Genomic DNA, 21,335 nt, shown 5'->3' on the forward strand with positions numbered 1-21,335 from the left:
ATTTCAGATAGTATCCTGCAATTTGTTCGTCTTGTAATCTTGTAGCAGAATGTGACTATTGGCTCTGAAATATGAGATTAATTACCAACCGAGGGAAATAAAAACATTGTTACATACATGCTATGAGTATGCTTATGCTCCACCACACTGAAATGACTTCATATGAATGTTTATTAATTTACCTGATTGATTTACAACATATAACACAACTTTGGCAAAAATGGCATTCTTATGAAACAAGTTCAGTTAGCTGGTGTTACAGTATTTGTGTTTTGACTTCTTACCAAACACAACTTTGTTGTTGTGATTTTCAAATGAACAACAGGAATAAATGTTTTTTTTATATATAAAATTTGTATTTGCCGTAGTTGACGTTTGATGTGAACATGTCCTTTTTTCTGCTTTTCACTGAAAACACATCTTACACCTGGAGTTCCTTATATGTACATGTCCCTGACTGCACACTGATGATACATCTTCATAGATCCATGAAACAGCCATTTTCATGAAGAAAAAAAGAGGGGGAAGAAATTGAGATTCCGAAATGCCAGTGATTACCAAGTCCAAGATTTTCATGTAGGATTTCAAATAGGGGGTGGCACGGTAGTGCAGCAGGTAGTGTCGCAGTCACACAGCTCCAGGGACCTGGAGGTTTGGGGTTCAAGTCCCGCTCCGGGTGACTGTCTGTGAGGAGTTTGGCATGTTCTCCCCGTGTCCATGTGGGTTTCTTCCGGGAGCATCGGTTTCCTCCCACGGTCCAAACATGTTGGTAGGTGTATAGGCAACTCAAAAAAAAAAAAAAAAGGTGAGAGTGTATCAGTCGCCCTGTGAAGGACCCTCCAGGATGTGATCCCGCCTTGCGCTCAGAGATTATAGGTGGGCTCCGGACCCTGGATAAGCTGTTACAGACAATGAATGAATTTCAGATAGGAACAGCAGTCAGAAGCACATTCTCTAAAGACACATCTCGGCTAGTGTAATAACTGAGGTTGGGTTTAAAGCCTCTTTGCTGTAGGTAATGAAGCCTGCCATGATCAATCAGCATCTTGCAGAGGCGGCCCATGTGCTCCCGTTCCTCTGCTGAAACAGCCCTGTGAGGGAACAGATATTTATAATCAAATATATAAAGATAATTTATATATACTATCAAAATGACAATGACCCTAGCAAGTCAATACAAAGTCTACTGAATAACTGCTGAGCACCAACCTGTTTAGATGATCTGTTACAGCCTCATAACCCCCTTCATGTTCAGCCTCTTCTTCATCTTCTTTGTCCTCTGTACTGTCATTCTCTTGTGCAGAGATCTTGTGGTCATGGCCAACTCTAGTCATGCCACAAGTGGCCCAGCTGGACATACGCTGGAAAGCTGAAAACTCTCTTGGTCCAAGGCCTCGTTCTTTAAAGAAATCCTTCCCCACGTAATGCCTCCATTCACAGCGATGATGACAGCAGAGAGCAATCGTGACTCCTGCTACTACAATTTCTTGTCTAGTTTCTGTGTCTTCTTCTGAGATGGGTGGAGCCCTTTCCTCCTCTAGTCTTTCACTTAGCTTTATACGCTTGGTAGGTGGTTGACACTCTTTGTCTTTATGACTGTGCTCAAACAAACACCTTAGAGCCAGATCTGTGCAAAGAAATACACTTTGTAAAAGAAAGCCTAAAAGAAAAGAATAACTCAAGGGACATCACAAATAACAGATCAGATCAACTTCTAACCACTTACCAGTTGCTGCACCACAGAGGTGCTTGCCCACTGCAATTACAGGAATTCCCTTTTCTTGCAAAAATGGAACTTTCCCTACAGGTGTTTTTGTGAATTAAAGAAAAGACCAGCCGTATATCAGAATCACCAAGTGTAAATAAATACACATAGTATAAATCATATTTGGTTTATCATCAACTTACTTAAATCAAGGTGCTGAATATCAACCTGCAGTCTGTCAAATGTTGAGTCTGTGTTTTTGTGTTTGCCATCTACCTTAACAAATGAGAAAACAGCACTTTAACAAGAAAACACACACACACAAGTTTAAACCTCATATGTTTAAATGAGCCTTGGGAGAATTCATTTAACCAGCTCCATGGTCCTGTTGGTAGACTGAGAATTCTCCTTACTCAAACTTACAACTATATCATGTAGATAACATTGTTAGAGATGGGTATTTTATTTGTTTTTGCTATTTAAAAATCTATATATTAAATTATAGATCTGGAACTCCTACAAACCCAAAAATTCTGAAATTAAACATCCCAATTGGATGACAAAAATACATTTGTCTAACTTGAGTATCAGATTAAATAAAACAATACTGCGATGATTAAGGATGGAGGTATGTTTGAACAGTCTTGAGCATTTGCCAACTTAAACATATTTACTGTGTAGTTATTAACAAACCTTAAAAAGAATAACTAAATAACACATCTGGAGTTTAAGAGATTTAAATAACCCCTAGTAGTCATTATTGTTGCATACCTTAAAGCGAGTGCTGGACCTCTCCACAAGCAGAAAATGGACATTCTCTTCTTTCTGAAGGGCAATGTGAATCCAATGTGAAAGCTTTCCTTTACCAGCACCAAATTCAATATAACATCTGCCAGGGCCAAGTAGCTCCAAAGTATCCATATTTCCAAGGATTGAAGCCTGTAGAGAAAAGAACATGTTAAAGCTTGTGAACTCTTATCTTGGATGATTTTTTAAAATCTGGATAACATTTTAATGGTTGCATACCTGCTGCTTGAGATGTTTAAAAGCAAAGTTGCCATTCTTTGGATCGTTGAGAGCTTCATTTAGGACTGGATGGGAGAGAATGCCACTGTCAGGTTTGATGTTTAGACCTGAGAAAGGGAAGTCAGATGAAAATTCTGTTGGTTTGGTAAATTCATGTAGGTTGTTGCTACTGTGTATTGGATAACAAAGCTGCCTTACACACCACAGGGTTCAGTTCCCATCTTAGTCAAAGACACCATGCTAAACACATCCTAACACTGTATAATCCTACATACTGTGTCACACAGCATCAGTGTCCTGGGGATGTGGGTGCAATCCCTGCCTCAGGTGACTGTGAGGAGTTTGGAGTGTTCTCCCTTTGTCTGTGTGGGTTTTCTCTGAGTGCTCTGGTTCCCTTCCACTGTCTAAAATAAACATGCTGATAGGTGGACTGGATGTCCAAGGTGTGAATGAGTGAGTGTGATGGTGTAAGATGCCCAGAGACTGGATGTGTTCCTGCGTTGAGCCCAATAATTCAAGGAGGACGCGGTAAGATAAAATGAATTAATTATTTTTATAATTATTATTATTATGTCATAGTATTAGTTCCAATGATTTACATATGTTTTTTACTTGTTTTAAACTTAACTTTAATTCACAGAAATCCCAGGGTACAAATAATCAAAAGATATAGGATTCATGTACCTTGTAATGCAGTTTTCATTCTCCCAATAAGTTCATCCAGTTCATTTTTGGACCGATCAGCGATGGAAACCTTCATATAATAACAGCAAGTTTATTAACAAGCAAGACTACATTTTGTAAAACATAGGCATGCATGTAAAATATTTATATTTGGCTTAGGTTGAATGAGATGTTAGAAACAATCATATTGAAGAAAATTTTCATAATGCTGGCCGCACGGTGGCGCAGCTGGTAGTGTCGCAGTCACACAGTAACCTGGAGGTTGTGGGTTTGATTCCCGCTCCGGGTGTCTGTCTGTGAGGAGTTATGTGTGTTCTCCCGTGTCCGCGTGGGTTTCCTTCCAGAGTCCAAAAACACACGTTGGTAGATGGCTTGGCGACTCAAAAGTGTGTGTGTGTGTGTGTGAGTGAATGTGAGAGTGTATGTGTTGCCCTGTGAAGGACCGCCGCCCCCTTCAGGGTGTATTCCCGCCTTGCGCCCAATGATTCCAGGTAGGCTCTGGACCCACCATGACCCTGAACTGGATAAGCGGTTACAGATAATGAATGAATGAATGAATGAATGAATTTTCATAATGCTCTGAATGTGCTGCAATAATCAGCTTTTCTTAGATTTATAAACAAGCAGGAACAGACAAAAATTATGATGTTTGCTGAGGTAATCACCACATCTATTAAATCTTCCTCTTCATTTATGGACCCAGCATTGATGTCTTTCACATAATAAACCTGTAATGAAAACCAAAAATTATAAAGAGAGGATTACTCGCGGTAATGACCAAGACACATAAGCCCCTTTCACACATGCACGGTAATCTAGAAATGTTCCAGAGTTTACACAAGGAAGTTGTGTGTCTGAACAAGGCCAACAGCAAAATTCATCCCGGACCTTACCCAGACTTTAGCCTCTGTGAAAAGTCTGAGTCAGTGCATGTGAGAACGGCGATGAGAAATCTTCCAGAGATTCTCCTGCAGCTCCTGTTTCATTTACCACTGTGAGAGTGCGCCTGACACATAAAATCTCCCAGTGTGCACTGCATGTGTGTTTCTCTAGAAATTCTCTGGAGTTCATGTGTGAAAGAGGCAATAGTGAGTAAGTGATAACACAGTATATAAGACATTCAATATCAGTGTGAGGGTAAAATACTCACAGGTTTTGGCTTCACCTTTGAGTTACACTTTTTCAAGTGTTTTGCCAACCTGTCTTCAAATACAGTGCTGTGGAAAGAGAGTATATAAAAGCTCTGCCTCATTCCTGTATGGGCTGAGTCCTGAAAGTCAATATTTTTAATGATATTAACGGAACAAGTTTAGTTCTATAGAGTACAAATTTAAATATGTTTATAAACTGATCATGGCATGTCATTTTCTTTTAGGATTTCATAGATCCCCAAATATTTATGCATAAAAAAGGCACCTCACCTACTTAACAGAAAACCCCTAAATGTCTTACTTCCTGTAAAACCAATGATACATTCTGTAAGATTTAGTTATACAGGTTTATATCAGTTGTCATGAAAGCTATGTAGGTGTCATGCTGCCTTGTTAACAACAACCTACAAGGAAGTGCCACCAACACATTTTTATTTAGAAAGCAAACAAAACATAATCTGAACATTAAACGTTATCTGAACTATACGCCACTTTATTTACTGCGGTTAAGCCAGCCGCCGTTTGAGAAAACACGGTTAAACTAGCCGCACGTCAAATTTTAGTGCGCGTATACTAGTGACAAACCGGTAATACTCAAGGAGCGTGAAGACTTGAGCTTATGCCCTTCATTTTAAAGCAAAAGTAACGGCATTTAACCGGTTATATTTCTAGTAAGCAGTCCATATAATCAACAGATATCAGTTCAGGGTTTACTACACTATCTATCTATGAAGTATGAGATGATTTTACTGTATAGTTTTTATGTAAGTGACATTCAAAATCCCTATAATTGTCCATTGTTTTTTTTTTTACCTGAGTCAGGTTCACTGCTTTATAATATGGTTATTTCTAATAAGTAGTCCATACAACCAACAGATATCAGTTCTGTGTGTACCACACTATGTACCTATGAAATATGAAGTAATTTTACTGTATAGTTTTTGAGTAAATGACATTCAAAATCCCTATTATTGTCCATTGTTTTTTAACATGAGTCAAGTTTACTGCTTTATAATATGGTTATTTCTAATAAGTAGTCCATAAAACCAACAGACATCAGTTCAGTGTGTACCACACTATGTACCTATGACATATGAAGTGATTTTACTGTATAGTTTTTGAGTGAATGACATTCAAAATCACAATAATTCTCCATTGTTTTTAATGATGATATAAAGCAGTGGACTTGACTCATGTTAAAAACAATGGACAATTATGGGAATTTTGAATGTCATTTACTCAAAAACTATACAGTAAAATCACTTCACAATTTATAGGTACATAGTGTGGTACACACTGAACTGATATCTGTTGGTTTTATGGACTACATATTAGAAATGACCATATTATAAAGCAGTACACTTGAGTCATTAAAAACAATGGACAATTATGGGGAATTTGAATGTCATCTGCTCAAAAACCATACAGTAAAATTACTTCACATTTTACAGGTACATAGTACGGCAGACACAGAACTGATATCTGTTGGTTTTATATACTACTTATTAGAAATGACCATATTATAAAGCAGTAAACTTGAGTCATCATTAAAAACAATGGAAAATTATGGGGATTATGGGGATTTTGAATATCATTTACTCAAGAAATATGCTAGAAAATCACTTCATATTTCATAGGTATATAGTGTGGTACACCCTGAACTGATGTCTGTTGATTGTATGGACTACTTATTAGAAATGACCATTTTATAAAGCAGTGAACTTGACACATGTTCAAAACAATGGACAACTATGGGAATTTTGAATGTCATCTACTTAAAAACTATACAGTAAAATCACTTCATATTTTATAGGTACATAGTGTGCTACACCCTGAACTGATATCTGTTGGTTGTGTGGACTACTTATTACAAATGATCATTTTATAAAGCAGTGAATTTTAATTATCATTAAAAACAATGGACAATTATAGGGATTTTGAATATCATTTACTTAAAAACTATACAGTAAAATCACTTCATAATTTATAGGTACATAGAATGGTAAACACTGAACTGATATCTGTTGGTTTTATGGACTACTTATTAGAAATGACCATATTATAAAGCAGTGAACTTGACACATGTTCAAAACAATGGACAATTATGAGATATTTTAATGTCATTTACTCAAAAACTATACAGTAAAATCACTTCATATTTAATAGGTACATAATGTTTTACACTCTGAACTGATATCTGTTGGTTGTGTGGACTACTTATTAGAAATGACCATATTATAAAGCAGTGAACTTGACACATGTTCAAAACAATGGACAATTATGAGATATTTTAATGTCATTTACTCAAAAAGTATACAGTAAAATCACTTCATATTTTTTAGGTACATAGTGTGGTACACCCTGAACTGATATATGTTGTTTGTGTGGACTGCTTATTAGAAATGATCATTTTATAAAGCAGTAAACTTGAGTCATCATTAAAAACAATGGAGAATTATTGTGATTTTGAAAGTCATTTACTCAAAAAGTATACAGTAAAATCACTTCATATTTTATAGGTACATAGTGTGGTACACCCTGAACTGATATCTGTTGGTTGTACGGACTACTTATTAGAAATAACCATATTATAAAGAAGTGAACTTGAGTCATCATTAAAAACAACGGAGAATTATTGTGATTTTGAATATCATTTACTCAAAAAGTATACAGTAAAATCACTTCATATTTTATAGGTACATAGTGTGGTACACCCTGAACTGATATCTGTTGGTTGTACGGACTACTTATTAGAAATAACCATATTATAAAGCAGTGAACTTGACTCAGGTTAAAAAAAAATATTGGACAATTATTATTTTGAATGTCATTTACTCAAAAAGTATACAGTAAAATCACTTCATATTTCATAGACACATAGTATAGTAAACACAGAACTGATATCTGTTGGTTGTATGGACTACTTATTCAAAATTACAATTTTATAAAACATCAAACTTGAGTTAACATTAAAAACAATGGACAATTATAGGGATTTTGAATGTCATTTACATAAAAACTATACAGTAAAATCACTTCATACTTCATAGATACATAGTGTAGTAAACCCTGAACTGATATCTGTTGTTTGTGTGGACTACTTATTAGAAACGATCATTTTATAAAGCAGTAAACTTGAGTCGTCATTAAAAACAATGGAGAATTATTGTGATTTTGAATATCATTTACTCAAAAACTATAAAGTAAAATCACTTCATATTTCATAGATACATAGTGTAGTAAACCCTGAACTGATATCTGTTGATTGTTTGGACTACTTACTAGAAATGACCAATATATAAACCGGTTAAATGCTGTTACTTTCTTTAAAATGAAGGGCATAAGCTCAGGTCTTCACGCGCATTGAGTATTACCGGTTTGTCACTAGTATACGCGCACTAAAATCTGACGTGCGGCTAGTTTAACCGGGTTTTCTCAAACGGCGGCTGGCTTAACCGCAGTCTTTATTTCTACAAAACACCAAAACCAAACAGGTGTTGTAAAGCTGAGCTTGAGTTTGGCTTTGGCCTGAGCTTGGCTTCATATTGAGCCTGTTGAACCAGTGTTTGGAGTGAGCTTACTGTTTTGGGTCCAGAGGGCAGGGGATCCTTTTTCTGTCACTGTCATTATCCTGTAAGAAAAAGATACGGAGGATTAAGCAAACAAACTCAAAGTTAAACACATACCCAGTAGTGAGTGAACTTCAGAACTTAATGAACAGTAAACGAGGACAGAGACCAGACCCTTCAGATCAGTGAAAGGATAAAACGGAAACTCATACAGAAGTTGCATGCTCCCCACAAAATGTTTTTCCACTGCCGACGACCATTTTGCAGTAACGCTTCTTTTTTACTACATAAAAAGCGCATCTTCCAGGCAGAGGACCTGCCACACCGTCAGACACAATTTCAGCCATACTGACACTCTACCAGCGCTACTTTTCAAAATAAAAGCTCGCTTCATATAATAATAACTAAACGGTGTTTTACAAACTGCTTCCAGAATATATTTTTTAAATGCGATAAACAATTTTTGATATGTATATTATTTTTAAATAATAAATACTAGAAAATACGTTCCCAAAGTCTTCTCTGACTTACTTTATTTTGTAAATATAAACAAATTTGATGACTACAACACATTAAATGCGGCTGGAACAGGGTGAAAGATTTTTTTAATTACCCAAAGTTGTATTGAAATACTGTAAGATTCTACAATAAGCAGGTGATAGAAAAGCTGAAAAGGGAGCATCCATTGAGGCTCAACCTGTGTCAGCAAAGTGGCTTACTCTGTCAAAATATGCGTTCCCCTTTGCAAAATCACTAATTTTTTTTATGTATTGACTCTAGTGTCAATACATCTTAAAACACAATTCATGGATTTCGCAATGTGTTCGATTGTACATTGGACGAATAAGGCGGTTTTTGGTTGGTAAAGACGGACCGTCACTCGCTATATACGCACTACGTAGGGATCAGACAAATATTCTGGACTGAACCTTGATTTTCACGTCAGCTTTTATTATGTCTGTGTTTAGAGCCCGGGAGGTGGTGTTGTCGTGTGTTGACTGCGCTCAGCTGGGAGGTGGCTAGAGCTGCTATTGTGCTTAAATGAAGAGTTAAAAAATAGACTTTTTATATGGGGCATACCTTCAGTTTCTAAACTAATGCGAGCGGAATGTGGCACAGAACTTGGACACATCGCGGAAATATTGTCCCATATCTGGAGCTCAGGGCTCAGAAGATCACATGCTTCTTTTAATCTGTCATCTACCGCTTGAGGAAAACCGTGTCTTATTTTGAAATTTTGAAATGTTTCTCTCTCAGGCAGAATCCAGAGTCATGTTTTAAACTTTAGAGCCCGGTAAGTCTCCACTGCGAATACAGAATTATTTCTTTCGGTTTAATCCAAGCTGCTTTGTTTCTTCATTGACTTAAAGGGGAACGCCACACAATCTTCAAAATCTTTGTATAATTAAATCGTTATCTAATAAACAAAGTAATTCAGAGAGTTTTTTTTTTATATAATTTGCCCTTGATGAATCAAAAGAGAGTCTTTAATGCTGACAAGAACCAGACATCTGAAGAGGATGAAAGCTCTCTATTAGAGAATATATTGCCTATTTATTACAGCGTGGCTGAGGCTTTGGCCTGTGTATTATGTAATGCAAAGTAGTCCTCACTTTAGGTTTAGCGTTATGGTGAAACTTTTCCTATAATGTGTATTACATCAATCAGCCAAAACATTAACATGACCAACTTGTTTCTACAAACATTGTTCATTTTGTTCAGCTCCAGTTATCATATAGATGCACTTTGTAGTTTTACAATTGAGTCAATTTTTGGTAGTCCATTTGTTGCTCTGTGCACTTTGTTAGCCTCCTTTCACCTCGTATTTAATGATCCGTCCCACCACATAATAGGAAATATTTGTTTTTAAATATTTTAGTCTCATTACTGGACTTGAAATTAGGCCTGTTGCAATAATTACATTATCAATGTGTTGTACAATGGACATTTACTCAGTAATGTTTGCTGACTTTAATATTACTCAGTGTGTTTACTTGTGTGTTTGTTTACATAAGAATTAATGTCACAAATATTCTAGCCATGCGTATTTTTCTGTTCCTGTTTATTTAGGATATTTAAACATTTTTTTATATTCCAATTCCAATGTCTGGTTATTCTTAAATCATTGGCTAAAAATTCATTGCTGTTTAAAGGTGATATTTGCTTTTTACTATTTGATTTATGCTATTATATTATCATTAATTCAGTTAGGTTTTCTTAAATAACAATAATGTTATTTAATTTAATTGTTGGGACAATATACTGACCACAAAAATTGCTATTAGAATAACCAACCAACCAAAAATATTCAACCAACAACATCTTGTGGGCAGTTTCCTGTGACCACTAGAGGATGATTAAAACAGTGCTACAGACAAGCAGCTGACTCTGACTTTTGCAATACAGTGTGGCCCAATTAGTTAACTGTGTATAAGAGAGTGGACAGTGGGAGGGCATCTCATAATTTCAGTCCAGCAATGAGACTGACATTTAAAATCTCCAGCATAAGCGCAACATACATTATGACAATCGCAACCCCAGGTTCAGTGTCATTGCAGTGCAGAGAGTGATCTACCACCCAAAAACTACATGAACTTTGATGGTCCTGCCACTGAAGAAAAGGGTGTAAATGGAGCTGATAAAATGGACTTGAATGAATACCTGAGATGGCTTTAATACAACAGCTGATGTGTTTATAAGCTCAGTATTAACCTTTTTGCTGTGTATACTCTTAAAAACAATTTCATATTAATACTGTTGGAAACAATCAAACCTTATTTTAGATTATACCAAAACCTTTTCGTTCTTAATGTATCAAGAATCAGTGTTCATAAGTACTTTAAAATTAGAAGTCTAGTCAAATTAATGGGTTTTACTGTTTGTTAAGGGTCATTTAGAAACTCTCTTGGGGATAAATTTATGGGCATGCTGGAAGTGTGTTCCTAAGTTGGCCGATTAATCTTCATCAGGCATATGTCCTGCCTTGTCACAACCTAAAAGGACTGCATTTTTTTTCTACATGAGGCTTCTGTCCTGATATGGGAGTTTTTCATTCTGGTTTTTGATTGAATATTGTTTACCTGGGCATTGATGTCATATAGTTAAGGCATGGGGTTACATATTAAAAAGTTTAATGTTATTTTTCTGCTTGGCTGGTATAAGAATGTGGCTACATTCAGTTGCTGTTGTGGCATATTATAAACTTATTCCAAAAATATTATTTCACAAATAAGTATTGTAAATAGTAGTTACTAATCCTTGATATAGGCTTTCCCTGGCATGTTTGTGAAAATACATGTCATTGAAACCAGAATCATGTGCATGGCTGCCTGATGCCTGAGAATGATCACAGCAGCATTTCCTTGTGGAAGCAAGGAAGTCACAAGACAGTGGTTTCTGTGCTTCTCTCCTGAATTCATTTTAATAAACACTTTGCAGAAATGAGAACAGATTTTGCAGTTCTTTGTTGCTTAATCTGAGAACAAGAGAGAAAAAATGTCAAAGCTGTAATAAGTGAGGAAAAATGTCATTTCTGCTCTGTCATGTTTAATCACATGAAAGATCTTGTGCTGCTGACTCATACATTGAATAACATTATATATCAATATATTCACTACAGGGATTTATTCTATATCCCTGTATCACATTCTAGAATTCTCAATGGGTGATATGGCAGCAGTGTACATAATGTCCTCGCGTTTATAGTCCCCACTTTTCGTGAGTGAATTCAGCAATTGTGGACACAGATTTTCAGTTGTATATTGTTTGTGTAATAATCATAGAAATGGTCTAAAATGGTGTACATTTAATGTATCAAATATTGATGTTGAAGGTGTTGAAAGTAACTCCATCACTTCAGAGAACACAGTTCCACTGCTCTAAAGCTCAAATCTGGGCCAAAAGTGGGCATTGAGCATGGTGACTATGGACTTGTGTGGCAGCCCCAATGTCCTATTTCTATGGTTATTGTATATAAATTGTATCACTAATATGCACCTTAAAGTACTTGAATACGGTTATAAAGCATATTATGTATGTACAAAAACAAAAGGAAAATCATTCAGCATCAGCCCAAAATCTGTGCATCTTTAACAGTAATGATAACATATCATCATATTGGTCCTTGAGAAACCCACCTTTTTTTTTCTTTGTTATGAAAGATATGGAGGAGCTGGACCCAGAGGAGCAATTCCTCCAGGATGCCAGGAATGGGAACCTGCAAGGGATACAGAAGCTTTTAATGTCCAAGATAAAGGATGAAGCAAAAATTGACATCAACTGTAAAGGTATGATGCATCTCTCTATAATGTAATCATTTTTAAGTAAGAGACATTACATTTTTTTTTTTAATAAAATTTGAAATCTTCCTCAATCTGTCTCAAATATGCTCAGAAGTCTTTTTATGGCAAATTTATGTTAATTAACAGGCACGCGCAAATCCAATTTTGGATGGACACCACTTCATCTGGCCAGTTATTTTGGGCACAAGGATGTGGTAGAGGAACTGTTGAAGGTAAACATCATAAAGTTTAATAGCTGAACAAATTGGGAAGCTTTGTGAATTGATCTAAATTAAGTTGTCACTGATAGAAATCCAAAGCTTACATTTACCACTCCCTGTTCAGGCTGGAGCTGATGCAAATCTGACAAACAATGTGGGAGACACCCCCCTACATAAAGCAGCCTTCACAGGAAGAAAGGTACTCTAACACAGTTTTATTTTCAATCTTTATGAGCACAGTAATCCATGGAGTTGTCTGTGGAGTTTAAGCCCACTATAAGAATAATTATTGAAGCTGAAGCTTTACATCAGACTTACAATGTTTTTGAAAATAAGTAGATTGAGCTCTTTGGTTTTTTTAGCCATTTTCACTTCTTTGTTCACACCTTTTATAATATGTTTTCAGAACAAAAGCTCATTTAAACTTCTTTTGCATGTAAGTCACTGCATTCTTTTCAGGGTAGTTCAGTGTCAAATATTTCTGAAGACAAAAACATATGGAGAGAGATTAGTCAAAACACTTGATAATGTGTAAATGTTAATCCACAATTAAACACATATGTTTCAATATTCACAAATGTATGTAAAAACGGCAGACCCTGAGACACAGATTGGGATATATTTATTTGTTAATAGGGAAAAATACTTGTGACTTCTGTTTGATTTGTGGATTAACCTTTACCCATTTGTCAAGTATTTTCAGACTAATCTCTCTCCATTAAAAACACACATGGCAGTAGTGGAGGAGGTACTGATAATGCAATGTTACCTACTACAAATAAAGACAAAAAGGCAGTGGTTGTCTGAGAGGTCATTAAATAGTCCACTACATGTGAGTGGAGAATTATTTTTACTTATTTTACCTGTCATGCAGTTTCGTTCCAACTATATTCATACGCTTTCTAAGAATGTGGATAAATATGGACAAAATTAATGCAGAGTACAGACAGAATGCCCTGTGCATATTCATAGCTATATTTAATGTTGAGCATAAATGAGCCTTTAGGTCAGCGTTTTTCAAAGTTGGGGTGGGGCGCTTAGGGTGGGGTGCAAGGAATCTGAAGAAATGAGCATTTCTTTTTTTTTTTTTTTTTATGAGCATTTCTGTTTTGCCTATAAACTTACTCAGAAAAAAGCACCCACTCAAAATGGATTCATTAATAGCCCTTAAACATAGTAAAAGAACTTTAGATAGGAGACCCACACACACACACCATACTTGGTGCTTTCTGTAGTGTAGTATGTAAAGTTCCATATTATGTTGTTTAGGACAAAGACTCACACTAACTTTAATGTTAATCAAATGCTGTTTGACATCATTATAAATGCAGTATTTTACTGCCTTATCTACATAGGAATCAGCTTATAGCTATCTAATATTTTGGGTATGAGGTGGGCTTTGACTCAACGAATATATCCCCCACAAAATCAAACTTACTCCTGTGTCCCTGCACCTGCCTTTGCTCATTTTTGCACAGGTTGAAAAGTGAGAAACTGAGGCACAGTTTAATTAGGTATGTTTTCTTTATTTTTGAACATTGATGTTAATGTTGTGTCTGGTGTTATAATGTTAAGCTGCTGATTTAGAGATAGAAATTGATGTTATTCGACGGCACGGTGGCGCAGCAGGTAGTGTAGCAGTTACACAGCTCCAGGGGCCTGGAGGTTGTGTGTTCGATTCCTGCACCAGGTGACTGTCCTGTGAGGAGTTTGGTGTGTTCTCCCCGTGTCCGTGTGGGTTTCCTCCGGGTGCTCCGGTTTCCTCTCACAGTCCAAAAACACACATTGGTAGGTGGATTGGCGACTCAAAAGTGTCCGTAGGTGTGAATGTGTTGCCCTGTGATGGACTGGTGCCCTCCAGGGTGTATTCCTGCCTTGCGCCCAATGATTCCAGGTAGACTCTGGACCCACCGTGACCCTGAACTGGATAAGCGGTTACAGATAATGAATGAATGAAAGTTGATGTTACTTAAATAAATTAGGAAATTGTTAACTTGTATGTGTATTTTATTACCATTTTTTGGGGGTGATGTGGTATAGGTGAGGTGGGGAATTATTGGAAAAGTTTGAGAACCACTGCTTTAGGCAGACCACAGGAGTTATATAGTTTTTGGGTTGGTAGGAGCTCCAGATCTTCTGTAAAATTTGTCATGTCCTCTTTACAATATTCATCAAAAGCTGGTTGTTTGTGGGGGAAAAATATATCTGGTAAAGTTATTCTTCAAACGTCAGGGGGATAAAGGTTTAAAAATAGGCTTGTTCAACATATAAATGTGTGGGTCAAAGATGGCTTTTGTTTTTCTCCATTGAACAGCACAGCTGTAGCAGTCTTCTGCTGAACATGCTTTTCTGTTTGTCCACTGTACTGTGCAAGGGGTGTGAAGTATTGTCCATAATGGCCAACAGCTTATTAAGGGTCCATCTTTCTGCCACAAACTCCAGAGTGTCCATTTTGGACAGAGCCAGCCTTCTTGATTAGTTTGTCCAATTTGTTCAGTTGATGCTGTTGCCCCTGCACACAACAGAATAGAATACAGCACTAACAACAATGGACTGGTAGAATGTCCAAAGGACCCAAGTTTCCTCAGAAAGTACAGATGGCTCTGTACTTTCTTGAACACTGCACTGTTGTTAGAACTCCAGTCCAAGTGCACTCCTAGGTACTTGTATAAGGCCCGCACCCACAGATCTTCATAGGGCCTGTTTGCATCTGGGAGTGGAAAACATTTTTTCAAATCTAAAATGACAATATTTACATTTACAGCATTTGGCAGACACTTATCCAGAGCAACTTACAGGGTTACTGGTAATACAGGTAGGCAAATGCAGTGTTAGGAGTCTTGCCCAAGGACTCTTATTGGTGTAGCACAGACTGGTTGCCCAGACCTGGAATTGAACCCATGGGAGCCAATGGTTTTACCACTGTACCACATCAGCCACAATATAGGGGAAACATGCCTAGGACTGGTTTGGGCCCTAAATTATAACAAAGGTCATAATCTGTAATGCATATTTGTTAACTCTATTAACACTGTGTAGGAGGTGGTCATGTTACTTCTCCAGTATGATGCCTGTCCCTCAGTCATCAACGGAACAGCACAGATTCCTAAAGATATTACGCGCAATGCTGAAATCAGGAGCATGTTAGAAGGTGAGCATGAGGATGCTAGATGTTCCCATGATTATGAAGCATGACTGTTATGTTTCTTCCCTTGTTTTTGCCCACTGGACTGGTTTCTCAATGACGTGTTTTTTTTTCTTGCCAGCTGCTGAACGCACAGAAGACAGAAAGCTGGAGGAACAGCTTTTGGAAGCAGCAAGAGAAGGAGCCACAGCCAAACTTTTAAAACTGGTATAACACATCAGCATGGATAATTTATGGCATATTTTGTATGGAATCATAATGAGCACTAACAAATATTTATAAGTGTAAGTAATGTGCTTGATTTGTTATATTTCTTTGTAATGATTATATTGCATACAAGTTCATTGTGGAGTTTATATTATATTTATATTATAATTATATTAATTGAGCAGTTTATATTTTAGACTGTTCAAAAGTCAGTTTGTTCAGTTTAAGGGATTCAGGACTTTGAAAATATATTGAAAAATATTTCTTAAATTTTTAGTTTTAGACCCTTTTAGAAATACAGTACCAGTCAAATGTTTGGACACACCCACTCAGGGAGGTTTTCCTTGGTTTGGGCTACAAACCGGATTCCAAAAAAGTTGGGACACTAAACAAATTGTGAATAAAAACTGAATGCAATGATGTGGAGGTGCCAACATCTAATATTTTATTCAGAATAGAACACAAATCACAGATCAAAAGTTTAAACTGAGAGAATGTATAATTTTAAGGGGAAAAATATGTTGTTTCAAAATTTCATGGCGTCAACAAATCCCAAAAAAGTTGGGACAAGACCATTTTTACCCCCCTTCTTCTTACAACACTCAACAGACGTCTGGGGACAGAGGAGACCAGTTTCTCAAGTTTAGAAATAGGAATGCTCTCCCATTCATGTCTAATACAGGCCTCTAACTGTTCAATCTTGGCTGCAGAGAGACACTGACGCTCTGAGAAGCTCTTTTTATACCCAATCATGTTGTCAATTGACCTAATAAGTGTTAATTGGTCTTCCAACTGTTTGTTATATGCTCAATTTCCTTTTTCCAGCCACTTATTGCTACTTGTCCCAACTTTTTGGGATTTGTTGACACTGTGAAATTTTGAATCAAAATATTTTTCATTTAAAATGTTACATTTACTCAGATTAAACTTTTGATCTGTCATCTATGTTCTATTATGAATAAAATATTGACATTTGCCATCTCCACATCATTGCATTCAGTTTTTATTCACAATTTGTTTAGTGTCCCAACTTTTTTGGAATCCGGTTTGTATTTTCCACATATTATCAATGTACGATACAAGTCAAAAGTTTGGACATCTCATTCAATTGTTTTTTCTTTCTTTTTTCATTATTTTCTACATTATACATGAATATGGAAGACATTAAAACTATGAAGGAACACATATGGAATTATGTAGAAACCAAAAAATGTTAAACAAACCAGAATATGTTTTAAACTTTAGATTCTTCAAAGTAGCCACCTTTTGCTTTGATGACAGCTTTGCACACTCTTGGCGTTCTCTCTGTCAGGTCATCACCTGGAATGGTTTTCAGTGAACAGCTGTGGCCTAGTCCTGAGTTAATTTGTAGGACCACTCACCTTCTTAAAGTGTTTGAGACCATAACTTGGGTTGTGCAGAGGCTACCTGCTGGTACACAGTTCTATACAGTGAATAGCCCTATTCCATCAATGACTAATGAGAAAATGTTTCCAAACTTTTGACTGGTACTGTAGTAGCTCTTATCTCAACCAATAACTTACATATATTTACACAATATGTAATATATAATATGCTTGCAATATTTATGAAAAAACTGATAGAACATCTACCAAGGAGAGAGAGACACTCTTTAAACTTCTACAGCGCCTCAGCTTATACTCAGCCAATATTAATAAGGACTTGTACCATGTGCTAAGGCAGATACTTTATGAAAGCCTGTATTATTATTTCCCCCCTTAGTTTAAGCTGTTTATGGGTAATACTTGCCTAAAGCAGGGTTCTAATCTACTTGACCAAGACTTTAATTTCTGCCAGTTAAGCAATGTTTACATTGTTTTCTAGCAAATTCTTAGGTTCACTTTGCTTTTAATGAAACAGTTTCAAGTAAACAAATGTATGTGCTCTAGTGGCCATTAAAATGCTATTAATTAACCACAACCTGCTTTACATACCAAGGACAATGGTGAATATAGTTAATTTACTCTAATGATTTGATACCTTGTATGCAAAGCATTTGTAAACACCCCTTAAAACTAGGTTCAGCTGCCCTAAAGTGCACTTTCTGTGGACACAGAAGTTCTATTGTGCACACAAAGTTGTTTCATGAAGAAAAAATAGCATGAAATTAGATCAGAAGCTCTGGAGCAGCTGCACATGAACATAAGGCCATTATGCCTAATGCCAAATGTCAATTACAGTCATATAAAGTCTCCCAGCTTTGGGCTGTGGAGCAGGGAAGCAGCCTTTTCTGCAGTGTTGAGCACCATCCAATACATTTGGTAAGAGTTTGAGTGGTGCTAGTGATCCACAGCTTATTGCCTAGTGACAGTACCTCAGCTCACTAATGTTCTCATGTTTATATGTCTTGAAATAATCTAGTCTGAAGTCTTTCCTGTAAAGCAGAAACTGTTACTGCAGCAAAGAGGAACAAATTACATATTAATACCAGTGATTTCAAAAACAATGTTTAATAAACAAGTCTTCACAAACCTTGGCCATATATTAGAGCACATTTCTGTTAACAAAGCCTTATTTTGTAACATAATTCACAGTGGATACAATACAGTCATACATCTTTGATGTGTTTTAATGCAAAGCTGAAACACATACTCTTCTAATTATCTTTACAATAAATACTTTGCAAATTCTGACATTTCTGTGTTTCATGCAGGTTATTATATATGATTTTACATTTCTAATTTTATTATTGTGGGTTTGAGGCCCATTTTAACATTGCATTGTGTCATTCTTTCATTATAGCTGAACAGGGAAAAACCTCCCAGCATTAACTGCACAGATCTTCTGGGTAACACTCCTCTGCACTGTGCTGCTTACCGAGGCCAGAAACAGTGTGCAGTTAAACTGCTTCAGAATGGAGCCTGCCCAAACATCCAGAACAAGAATGGTAACAAGGAAATGTAGCATTCCCCTGTAGCAACTCTTTTCATTGTATACAATTTAAAGGAGCATTCTTGCCTGAAAAGTGAGCTTCATGTAGTTGCGTTCTCACTTACCAACAGTAAAATCTGCCTTGTGAAAAATCTCCAGAATTGTTAAATGAGGAATAAGTCATTTTTACCACCAAAAAATACCAAAGGATATTTTTTCTATAAAGCAGTATGCCAAATCAAATTGCATTGTAGTCTGAATAAATAGGCTTATGTTACATTTTTAATAATGTGAATTAGCGTTTTTCTCATGCTTTATTGTTTTACTCTCATTAAAAACAAAATAAAAATAATAAGTCTAAACTACCAGTAATAGTGAACTAGTGAAGCAAAATCCAGGGTTACTGCAGATTTATACAAATGCAAATTTTGTAGCACATAATCATTGGTTTTATTTAAAATTCAAGTTTTTATCCTCCTTTTTCTCTCACTAAAAAGCCCTAAATAAGAGGGAAGTAAATTTCTCTCTTTAGAAGTGTAACATTTTATTTGCTTGCTGTCTGTCATCTTGCTCTAAAGATCCATGTTTAGGAAGATGTTTTGAAAACATGCTCAAAAGGTGTGCAGTAATAAAATGTATTGTTCAGGTTTCATGGATTTCTTTCAGGTCAGACTGTGTTTGACTTGACAAAGGATGTGGAGATGAAGCAGATACTTGAGGGCAACCTAATGAAAGTGAGTTGTTTTTTTTTTGGCATATGTCAGATGATCTTATCTAAAATGACTTACAATTTACATTGTTATAGTTTTAGGCTGATGAAGTTTTAGGGGTGTTTTCAATGACACTTATTGGTGTAGCTTGGTGTCCTGTCCAAGCTTGGAATCAAATTCTAGTCTCTGTAGAGTAAAAAAAAAAAAAAGTGATAACGTGCAGCAAAATTCTTCCTCTGCCTTTGACCCATCTCACATATACACACACGCACGCAGACACATATATTTGTTGAGGCAAGAGACACCCTGCTGGTTTTGGGGATCAAACCAAAAACTTTCTAGCCCACTTTTCTAACCCTTAGGCCATTTCTGCCTTCCAAGGTAACCACAACAGCAACCACCAGTACACCAGTAGGCATCTTAACCTTATATGTTGAATTTCACATTTTTTAACTGACTATGTTCATGAGCAATGTTGCTTCCACTACTATATATATAATTTTTTTTCTTTTTGTACACTATATAATATTTTTATTTATTTTTTGTGTTTAAAGTTTGTTTTTTTTTTGGTTTTTTTCAGGGCATGAGACGCTATGTTCAGATGTTTGAGGGTCCTCTTTGGAAGGTACGATTGAGAATATGGGACAAAATATGTGTTGAGTTGATAATGATTTGATTTGATTATAGAATGATTTAGATTAGAAGGTGATTCAGTGCATCACAAAATCCTGGTTCTGCGCTATTCAATTTAATTAGTGAATGCGAATTTACACTTAAAAATAGCTTGAGAATTTACTTTGGGCAAAAAATCCCAGCATCAGATCAATGCATAAAAATGTGTGAATCAGGGCACAGATCAGAGCTCTGTCTTCAATGAAAATATTTTTAATTATTAACAAGAAAGAAAATCTAAAAATCATAAAACGCTTTAAAAGAGTCACTTTTACATTAAAAGGTGTACATCAGACAGTGTTTCTGATTGTGCTTAATTTTTTTTCTGTAATGTGCTACTGAAATGAAGATCTAGAAGGTGTAGAATCAACTTTCTTTGCAGTTCCTGAATGAAACAGTTTATGCCTAATATTAGAGCAGGTAGAGACGTTTTAGTACACAATTTCTGACACATCCAGGCTTCTAGCTGTCAATATATTGGCTGCTTTATAACATGACGTAGAATGATTACAGATTACAGAATGATTCTTATTGCTCTATTTAACTTTGTGTCTAATACTATTCACGGTTACGGTTTCAGAGCACCAGGTTCTTTGGATGGCGTTCCTACTGGGTAGTTCTTCAGGATGGAGTCTTGTCATGGTTCTATAAACAGTGAGTTCTCTAGATGCTCAAAATTACAAATGTTGAAAATGGTGAAAATATCCAGTCTAAAAGTTTATATACACCTGCTCTTTGAATGTTACTTCTGAAATGAAAGGAGCCGCCTGAGTGAGCAATGGATGACCTTGAAATTGCGGAATGACAAGAAGTGTCTAGAAAATTTAGTACATATAGTATATGAATGCAAACCTGAAATTACCGTAGTCGTTATTGTTATATTATGTACCTTCATTCACTGGTCTTCCGGCCTGTGCTGTGAGACCGCTACAGATGATCCAGAATGCTGCAGCATGCCTGGTCTTCAACCAACTTAAAAGAGCACATGTCACACCCCTATTAGTTGAGCTGCATTGGCTACCCTTAGCTGCTTGCATCAAATTTAAATTACTAATGATGGCCTTCAGAGTATT

At 36.2% G+C, this 21,335-nt stretch overlaps 2 protein-coding genes across 6 annotated transcripts in view; one reads left to right on the forward strand and one right to left on the reverse strand.

The window, feature by feature from the left end:
- Nucleotides 1-98: 98 nt before the first annotated feature.
- trmt13 (tRNA methyltransferase 13 homolog) lies at nt 99-8,482 on the reverse strand. Its single transcript, XM_066647760.1, has 11 exons — nt 8,348-8,482; nt 8,148-8,197; nt 4,566-4,632; nt 4,081-4,143; nt 3,416-3,485; nt 2,732-2,838; nt 2,477-2,644; nt 1,909-1,981; nt 1,727-1,801; nt 1,210-1,627; nt 99-1,091 (listed from the first exon to the last, which is right to left on the reverse strand). Exons 1-11 carry the CDS (start codon nt 8,480-8,482, stop codon nt 923-925), a joined length of 1,395 nt encoding a protein of 464 aa, XP_066503857.1. The 3' UTR covers nt 99-922.
- A 630-nt stretch (nt 8,483-9,112) lies between these two features.
- Nucleotides 9,113-21,335, forward strand: part of osbpl1a (oxysterol binding protein-like 1A) — a 37,416-nt gene continuing 25,193 nt past the window's right edge. For 3 of the 5 annotated variants that reach the window (XM_066647502.1, XM_066647504.1, XM_066647503.1), the window contains exons 1-11: nt 9,113-9,429; nt 12,296-12,421; nt 12,563-12,648; nt 12,761-12,835; nt 15,676-15,787; nt 15,903-15,988; nt 18,752-18,896; nt 19,547-19,614; nt 19,972-20,001; nt 20,171-20,215; nt 20,843-20,916. In XM_066647502.1, coding sequence (XP_066503599.1) covers nt 12,298-12,421; nt 12,563-12,648; nt 12,761-12,835; nt 15,676-15,787; nt 15,903-15,988; nt 18,752-18,896; nt 19,547-19,614; nt 19,972-20,001; nt 20,171-20,215; nt 20,843-20,916 — 845 coding nt within the window. In that variant the 5' untranslated portion in view covers nt 9,113-9,429; nt 12,296-12,297. The remainder of the gene's footprint in view (nt 9,430-12,295; nt 12,422-12,562; nt 12,649-12,760; nt 12,836-15,675; nt 15,788-15,902; nt 15,989-18,751; nt 18,897-19,546; nt 19,615-19,971; nt 20,002-20,170; nt 20,216-20,842; nt 20,917-21,335) is intronic. The other 2 variants (XM_066647505.1, XM_066647506.1) reach the window with 1 other exon arrangement.

Source organism: Hoplias malabaricus, chromosome 16, assembly GCF_029633855.1.
Source record: "Hoplias malabaricus isolate fHopMal1 chromosome 16, fHopMal1.hap1, whole genome shotgun sequence".
Taxonomy (NCBI): domain Eukaryota; kingdom Metazoa; phylum Chordata; class Actinopteri; order Characiformes; family Erythrinidae; genus Hoplias; species Hoplias malabaricus.

What these genes read in the sequence shown, in the direction of transcription:
- trmt13 (XM_066647760.1), bottom strand. Translation starts at nt 8,482, where the DNA reads ATGGCTGAAATTGTGTCTGACGGTGTGGCAGGTCCTCTGCCTGGAAGA. An exon ending in AGGAAGATTTAATAGATGTG is followed by an intron (nt 3,486 to 4,080) that starts GTGATTACCTCA and finishes TATTATATGAAG; the next exon opens with GTTTCCATCGCTGATCGGTC. An exon ending in TTAAACATCTCAAGCAGCAG is followed by an intron (nt 2,645 to 2,731) that starts GTATGCAACCAT and finishes TTTTCTCTACAG; the next exon opens with GCTTCAATCCTTGGAAATAT.